Source organism: Aptenodytes forsteri, unplaced genomic scaffold (assembly GCF_000699145.1).
Source record: "Aptenodytes forsteri isolate BGI_AS27 unplaced genomic scaffold, ASM69914v1 Scaffold49, whole genome shotgun sequence".
Taxonomy (NCBI): Eukaryota; Metazoa; Chordata; class Aves; order Sphenisciformes; family Spheniscidae; genus Aptenodytes; species Aptenodytes forsteri.
In genome coordinates this window covers 646,346-655,686 of record NW_008795125.1, presented here as the reverse complement: position 1 = coordinate 655,686, position 9,341 = coordinate 646,346, and the positions used below count along the sequence as shown (strand labels likewise).

The following is a 9,341-nucleotide window of genomic DNA, read 5'->3' as shown; positions in this document are numbered from 1 at the left end:
GACATGGTTTAGTGGGCATGGTGGTGTTGGGTTGACGGTTGGACTCGATGATCTTAGAGGTCTTTTCCAACCTTAATGATTCTATGATTCTATAAATAGTTTTATTGGTGATGGGACAGAGTATACCCTCAGCAAGTTTGCCACAACACCAAACCAGGAGCAGTGGCTGATATGCCAGAGCGTCATGCTGCCATCCAGAGGGACCTCAACAGGCTGAAGAAATAGAACAGGAACCTCATGAAGTTTAACAAGGAGAAGTGCAAAGTCCTGCACCTGGGGAGAAACAACCCCATGCACTAATATATGCTAGGGGCCATACAGGTGGAAAACAGCTTTGCAGAAAAGGCCCTGGTGGTCCTGGTGGACACCAAGTTAAACATGTGCCCTTGCAGCAAAGGCGGCTAATGGTATCCTGGTATGCATAAGGGAAAGTATTGCCAGCAGGTTGAAGGAGGTGGTCTTTCCCCTCTACCCTGAGTACTGGTGAGGCCACACCTGGAGTTTCTGTCCAGTCCTGGGCTCCTCAGTACAAGAGAGACATGACATACAGGAGAGAGTCCAACAAAGGGCAGCAAAAATGATTAAGGGATTGGATCATTTCTTCTATGAGGAAAAGCTGAGAGAGCTGGGACTGTTTAGGTTGGAGAAGGGAAGGCTCGGAGGGGGGATGTTATCAATGTATATTAATACCTGAAGGGAGGGTGCAAAGAGGATGGAGCCAGAGCCAGGCTCTTTTCAGTGGTGTCCAGTGACAGGACCAGAGGCAATGGGAAAAAACTGAAACACAGGAGATTCCATCTGAACATCAGGAAATGCTTTTTCACTGTAAGGGTGATCAAGCACTGGCATAGGTTGCCCAGGGAGGTTGTGGAGTCTCCTTCCTTGGAGGTTTTCAAAAGCTGTCTGGTCATGGTTCAGATCATGTGCTTGTTTAGGTAAATGCATAAATAAATTACTACTGAAGCGGAATTAAGTTCCTATCTTTTTTTTCCTTTTTTTTTTTCCTAGTAAACAAAGTCCCTTACCAATTCATTATGAAATCAGTTTAAGGCCATCCCTTGTCTTCACTGGCAACTGGATCAAGTCTGTACTAAATCTACATGCAGTAGTAATTTACATGACTCCATCTTTGCAGCAGTAACGTTATGTCCTCATAGAATCATAAAATGGTTTGGATGGGAAGGGACCTTTAAAGATCATCTAGTCCAACCCCCCTGCCATGTGCAGTGACATCTTCCACTAAATCAGGTTCCTCAAAGCCCTGTCCAACTGACTGTGAACACTTCCAATGATGGGACATCCATAACTTCTCTAGGTCACCTGTTCCAGTGCTTCACCACCCTCATTGTAAAAAATTACTTCCTTCTATCCAATGTAAATCTATGACCTTTAAAGATCATCTAGTCCAACCCCCCTGCCATGTGCAGTGACATCTTCCACTAAATCAGGTTCCTCAAAGCCCTGTCCAACTGACTGTGAACACTTCCAATGATGGGACATCCATAACTTCTCTAGGTCACCTGTTCCAGTGCTTCACCACCCTCATTGTAAAAAATTACTTCCTTCTATCCAATGTAAATCTATGCTTTCAGTTTAAAACTGTTATCCCTGTCCGATCACTCCTCAAAGCCCTGTCCAACTGACTGTGAACACTTCCAATGATGGGACATCCATAACTTCTCTAGGTCACCTGTTCCAGTGCTTCACCACCCTCATTGTAAAAAATTACTTCCTTCTATCCAATGTAAATCTATGCTTTCAGTTTAAAACTGTTATCCCTTGTCCGATCACTACAGGCCTTGATAAAAAGTCTCTCTCTGTCTTTCTTGTAAGGCCCCTTTAAATATTGAAAGGCCGTAATAAGGTCTTCCCGGAGCTTGCTTTTCTCTAGGCTAAACAAACCCAACTATCTCATCCTTTCTTCACAGGAGGTGTTCCATCCCTCTGATCATTTTTTGGCCCTCCTAACCTCCTCTAACAGGTCCATGTCCTTCTTGTGCTGGGGATCCCATAGCTGGATGCAGTACTCCAGGTGGGCTCTCACAAGAGCAGAGCAGAGGGGAAAAAATCACCTCCTTCGAACTGCTGGCCATGCTTCTTTTTGCACAGACCAGGATACAACTGGCTTTCTGGCCTGCAAGCACACATTGCCGGCTCATGTCCAATTTTTCATCCACCAATATCCCCAAGTCCTTCTCTGCTGGACTGCTTTCAATCCATTCATCTCTCATCATCTTCAGAAGGTCTCCTGACAGATCTCATTTGCTTTGGAAGTGAATATTAAAGTGTTTTAATAACACGCCAAAAGTTTTTGCTTGTTAGAAATAAATAACAAGTAATTGTTGCATTCAAATAGTTACAAAATCCATACACATAGTGTATAACTCACTTTCAGTGCTTTACTAAGATGCTTTATTCAACAATAAAAGAAAACCTTAAGCAAAAATAAAAATCTGTCTACATATAGATGCCTATGATGTAAATAAATATGTGTATGTGTCTAGTGAGCCTGGCAAAGAAACATCCTTCACTCACAAAATGAATTTCAGGGGAAAATTTCCAGCTTATTTATGTCAGCTGTGTATGAACTTTGAGGATTGGTGAAATCCAGAGTCATGTGGTGTATTTGTTTAGAAAAGTGTCCTAAAACTAAAAGCAAACAAATATGTTCAAAAACCAAAAAAGAAAAGTCAATCCTGTAAGATTTTTTTTTAGAAAACATGTTTAGTCCCTGAGGGTTCAGATCCTGAGAAGCTCACCAAATCTAATTTGGGCTTGATCAAATCCTTAATTAGCAATTAAGCGAAGAGGCTTACGAGAACAATAATTCTATCATACATTTATAGTTCTATAGGCTAATGTATTTACACCAATATTCATCAGAACCAACAAAGTATTTAAGCATACTTCTAACTGGAGAAATTGTATTTTCCTAGTGTCTATAAGTTACCATGTAGCCTACTTGATTATTATGTATAACAAAGTTTATATATATACACACACACACACACTCTGAAGTTCATGTTCTCCTCTAATTATTTGTACAGATGAACAAATCTGACTCTTGGCACATATCCTTGTCATGTGCAAGAAAGAAGATTAAGCTGACAAAGATCCTTAGCTTAATCCTGGTATCTCTTCATTCAAACCCAAGGCACCCAATCCTAACACTTTCTACTGCAGTTTGCAGCTTAGAATCTGCTCATTGATACCTTTTACATCTCAGCAGTGTTAAAAAGTTCTGCTCTCCAGAATACAGTGCCCTCACTCCAGGAGTGGAATTGGTATGGCCAGAACGTTTTGTGGAAATATAGCTATAAGAGAGTAAATAATTGTTTTGAGTCCCCTGAAAACCATCTCCTCCTCCATGAGGAGATATAATGAGATATAAGACTATTGCTTGATAAGCTTCTTAAGCTGAACCTGAAGAATCCACTTACCCAGTTAGTTCAATTCTTATTTATATAACACAGAAAAAATGGGTAGTTTTATTAGGACTTTGTCTAGAATAAGGGATATCCAGTGTTTGATACTGTGTTGTTGAGAACTCTTTCACAAATAAATCTTTGTTCTCATCCAGGTTGCGTCAGTGCACATCTGTACCACACAACAGATGGTAATGGAAAAGTGATGTAAATGGTTCAATTTTACTGTCTGCTTTGTATGATTTAGCACTGTCCACAAAAGGTGCTGCCTACTTCTTCATGGCTGACGTTTTGGGGAAGCAATGAATTTTGCTTCTGCCTGCTTGTGTAAGGCACTGAAATGTATGTTGCTTGTTTTCTTCTTTGCCTCACATAGAGAACTTATAAATAGGTCTGATCAAAAAGATTTGTGACAGAAAAATGAGTTTTAATGTAAAGTTTGAATTGAATAGCTAATGCATTCTGCAGATTTCATTTTCCATAAAAGTCAGCAATTAATGAAAATAAAGAAATTGTAGGCTGATCATCATTTGAGACTGTGTTCACCAGTTTAAGAGGATGCTGTATGTAATGCTTTCCTCTTTTAAATGCTGCTTTGTTGACCATCATGGAAAACATATTTGTTGAAGAAAATAAATAACATATAGCTTACATTTCACAGGTTCTAAATTATAATCTGTTATGCTAAATAAGGCTTTACGTGTTTATGCTGTTGTGGTAGTCTAGTGAAAATCAACTCTTATACGATTATATTTTTCTTAACTTTCTTTTTCCCTATGATAGGGCTTAACACCTTATCAGGTCCTTATCATCTTATATTTTCATCAAAAAAAGCTTGATTAGATTTCTTCATAAGGTTGCAAGTAATGCTCACTCAGGCAAGTCAGAACAACTGTGAAAAAGCTTTTTTTACAGTATTACTCCTAACTCCCTCTTCTATACTTAAGATTCTAGGTAATCCATTTTAGTTGAAATAATAACAACAACAACAACAACAACAACAATAATTTTTAAAAAACAAGTTAATGAATATCCCTACTTGCAACAGTTTTTACTGAAGTAGCTGGATTCCCTAAAGGACAGCAATTTGCAAGCACTTCAGTGAGTGAAAAAGTTTAGTTTAGAGTCAAGTATTTTACAAATTATTTTGTCCCAGGAATAACTAAGTGAAATTAGTTATTTGATATGTAACATTGTAACTCAAGGAAAATATATCTTACTCTGCTAGAGGAAAATATATTCAGAGATCAGTTGCTTTTCTGTCGTCTCCTGTGGATCAAGGAGACTTTTGTTTTGTATATTTGTCTACATAGGTATGTTTAGTATATTCATATATATGCATAATACACATATATATAGATACATAGATACGGTCTTTTGCGGATGTTTACACTTGTGCTGAACAATATATGTTCAATTTACCACACTGAATATGAATTAAATTCATAAGATGTCCTAGATATTTTAAATTGCTAGAAAAAAGTTATGATTTGTTATGTATTTTAAAAATGCTAATACTTCTGGTGATGGAATTACTGCATTTCTTAGATGTCTAGAATTCAAGATAATTCTGTGGATTAATTTCTCTGTTTAGGGAATATCAATCTCCTACTGAAAACAAATAAACAAAAACATGCCAAGCACTCCCACGGTCTTTTCCTCACCCATCCATACTGCTGAGAAGAAGATGATCTCACAAAAGTCTGATGACACATGCACTTGGCTTTACATACACATGTAGGTCCATCAGATGTAATGGGTTTGCATTCATGCATGACATTAAAAACCTGCACAGAGCTTTGCAAGACTTAAACCTAAAAGATCTGTCCTTTAGCAGCATTGGTCTCACTGTTCTTAGTCTTCCCACCTGTGAGATTATACTATCTTTGGGATAGACTAGCACTCTCCATAGCCAAAATCAGCATCAAACATGATTATTACTTCTGAGAATCTCTCTTCTACCCTGTGACTAACTGTCTTGACACTGATCAGCTAATGGAAACTTCCCTCATTCTGTACCAGATTCTCTTCAACTATTTAAGGAGAATTGTTATCAAAGAAATGCTCTTCATCTTTGTAATACCTACAGCTGTGGAGATTATTCCTGTAATTAATGTGTCATTAAACCATTGAAAAACTTTAAATATGACTCCCAACAACTTTGGTTTCAATTATGTTTTAATACAGTTTTCCTAGCTTAAATTTACTCACTATCTCTGAGAGAAAAAACTACATGTTATTTCTAGTAATTCTGCTTGCAGTTCTATATATTACAGTATTTAATATGTTTGCCAAATGCTTCAAAAATATCAACTAATCCTGTAAGGATGGTAAGTATGTCTTTTTCATGAATGAGGAACTTGAACTGCCAACATGACAAGCAAAAGGTATGTGGTATGACAGTGGATTCATATCCACTAATATCAAATAACAATTCACTAGTTTCTAACTTGATACTCAACTGAAACTTTCACAAGTTTTTTAAATCTCTCTGCTCACAATTAAAAGCAGAAGTAATGACACTTTATAAACACTATGTTTTGTTGTATGTCCTTTATTACAGGAAAATAGATTGAACCTGTAACAATACAGTGCAAAAAACTTTTTCAGAACTTACTGAACAGTTTATTTTATCCTTTTAAGGTTTTAATTCACTTGTCTCCATCTAATTCTGAACCTCACAGAGTCTGTCAGCTTTGAAGCCTTGTTCATCTTCCTGCAACTGGATTTTTTTAATTTGTTCAGTATAGATGTCCTATATTGAAAGTGGTAATTGTGAATTACATATAATGAGTCTGTGTTGTTATAACTTTCTCTTTGTTTCATTTTTAGCTCCATGTGGTGGGCATTTTTCATCTCCCAGTGGAGTAATCCTCTCTCCAGGCTGGCCCGGGTACTATAAAGATTCCTTGAATTGTGAGTGGGTGATAGAAGCTGAACCAGGACACTCTATCAAAATTACATTTGAAAGGTCTTGGCTATTATTTTTCTTATTTAATATTTTCCAGTTTTTACCCAGAAGCAGGAGTTTATTAGCTCTGTCACAGCATTAATTTGCACTATGTCTAAAATGAAGCAATTGTATTATCAGGTAGGATTTTCCAAAACACCTTAGTGCCTTCAGAGCATAAATTTTATCTTTAGTGCAATTTCTACTTTGATGCACTGAAAAGCTTTTGAAATTCCTACCCTCTTGCATATATGTAAATCTGTCTGGCCCAGTTAAAAATTTTGTCTAGTGTTTTGGTTTTTTTGACCTTCACATCCTTTCTTTCTGGATTTTCTAAGAGGAAGGGAACAGTTCTTACTAGTACACATTTCCTGCAGAGTGACATCTTAACATTACATCAGTTTATCACTTGCACAGTAGTTTATTTTCTTTTAATCTCCCATCTTCCTATCTTCCTATGGCTTCTGTCTTATGACATTGCATATGTGTGAGGTTCTGCATTCCATGACTGTATGCTAAAGTGTTCCTGTGCCATGGAGCCAGAGACGTAGGAGAAAAGATAGAGATCTACAGACTAAGCGAATAATAACTATTAATTTTTGTGATTTCAGAGGTTTCATAACAACTTTTTCATATTTTGTTTTATGATTGTGCATGTATACTCTAAAGAGTTTACTCCTGTTGTACAGGCACTCCTGTTGTACAGGCATAGCTACGATAGGTAATCTGTTGGATTTTTGTTACAAATCAGTAGCTTTTTAGGCTGAATTGAAATGATAGAAGTGAGAAATGTGAGTGCCATTCTTCTTTGCAATGAAGTGTTTATCGTGAAGCCTAATTATGAGTATTTAAATACTAGGGATGTTAATCAGGAAACTACTGATTGGAGCACTAGTCACATTTGACTAATGAGTATGCACTGTGCAACAGGTTATTCTACTCATAACCTGACACTGCATTGAGTTGATAGGGTGTCTCTTAGAAACAAAGATGAATGTTGTAAATATTAAAAGCAGCTTTATCTGTTCAAATAAGATTAAAAAAGTGTGCGTCACCTCTTGTGTTAAAGTTTGTTTCTCTCCTGTCTGCTTGAATGAATTTTTGTGAGTCCTCCATAAGAATAGACCTCACATAGTAATGAAGCCATCCAGGTTAATTTAAGAATAGTGACTAGTTAAGTGGGAAAGAACATTGGAGTGGTCTTACATGAGCACAAAGTATTTTTTATTCAGTTTCCTGTAAATCCCTACTGTTTTTTCACACCAGGGAATAACCAGGTGATGTATATGTAAATATATCAGATAAGTTGATCGTCAAGAGGAAAGGTATTCAAGAAAAAAATTATATAAGCATCACCCTTATAAATTAAATTTAAATTGATCACTTTTCTGAGCCAAACAACCAAGCAAAGGCATTATACATAATCCCCTCTTCAAATGTCTTTCAGGTCATCCCACTAAAAAACTGTCCTCAATTTCTTTTTTCTTGGGTGCTTACTCATTTTTTTCATCTCCTTATTTTTCTGCTGTTTGTGGTGTTATATGTACTCTTTGAGCAACAAGTACTTATGAGAGGATTTCTGTTATGTCTTTGGAAACTCAGCTTAATTTCATCATGTCTTGACTGGACTGGTAGTTACTTTATGTTTATGAGGTCAATGCCTTCTTACACTTTCTGTCTTAAGTATGTTTTTGATAATGTAACTAAGAAAGCAGAGCAAGACTAAATGATCTGTTTCCAAGATTGCTTCTGTTTTGTTTGGATTAGTGGGAAAAACAAGTACTGGAAAAAGCAAGTTATTGCCTAGTAGCTTTTTAACAACATATCATTGTGAGTTCATGTGGGAACTAGCAAAAAAAGAAATTTTCAATTCTCCTGCTTTTAGGCTTATTATGCTTCATTTCTGTAATTCCTTATTACTTTATTTCTGTGCTCTTTTCTATGTTACTTCATAGGACTGGGACATGGATAAAAGAAAACACATGTTTTGGAGGTTTAATTTGGCTTCTCATCTTTCACCAGACTCCTCTAGATCTTTAGGCTCAGACTCATGGGACATAAATACTGAATTATAGAGCTCTTCAGTACATTGGCATTAGTCATGCAGTTCCTTGAATGGATTTCACAAAGCCGAATTAGGCATCTAAGTGAATCAGAGAGAGAATTAGGAATATCTGAAGGGTCCTTGTAGGATCCTGCTGTTAATTGTTTCTTTTTAATTCTGAAAAGGTTTTTCAATAATCCATCAGAGAATCCGTTAAAGCAGTGTGATTGATGTAAGGTCTGTCATAGCAAGAAAAAGAGAAACCACTGTCAAAATACCAAATAGGTGTTTGGGATTGCTGATACCATCTAAAACAAGACAAGCAAGGAGATATCTAGCAGCACTGTCACGCTCAGCTTTTCCATGACAGAGAGAGCACACATGCTGTCTCTAAACAGGCACTTTGCTTTATAGTGCTTTCTAAATAGGATTTTAATTTTTTTTTTGCCATAACTTCTGCCACCACTTTGAACTGAGCCTCAACTGGCACAAAGCCCCTGGAATCTCAGAGCAGACTTAAGTAATTCTATCCCTGCTTATAGATGATTTTAAGGGTACATGCTCAGAGTATGATTCTTTGATAATATAGTGTCTATATAATATATAGATATATATAGATAATAATATTGATAGATAATATAGTACCTTGATGATATTTTTACCTAATGGAATGGATGTAATAAAAGAATGCATCAACATATCCTCTACATAAGTTACTTAATTTTTCCAAAAAGAAAAATAATTTTGTGTTATAAAATAGTATATGTAAGTAATATTAATCTTTTCTAACTGTTGTGGTTTAACCTGGCACGCACCTAAACACCACAGAGCTGTTTGCTCACTCCCCTCCCCTCCCCAGTGGGATGGGGGAGAGAATCAGGGAAAAAAAAAAAAAAGTAAAATTCGTGGGTTGAGATAAAGA

The 9,341-nt window shown here is 36.6% G+C and overlaps 1 protein-coding gene across 1 annotated transcript in view; it reads left to right on the top strand.

The window, feature by feature from the left end:
- Nucleotides 1-9,341, top strand: part of CSMD3 (CUB and Sushi multiple domains 3) — an 838,052-nt gene that overhangs the window by 482,576 nt on the left and 346,135 nt on the right. Inside the window, exon 17 of the mRNA XM_009277245.2 lies at nt 6,258-6,396. Within this exon, the coding sequence (XP_009275520.1) occupies nt 6,258-6,396 (139 nt within the window). The remainder of the gene's footprint in view (nt 1-6,257; nt 6,397-9,341) is intronic.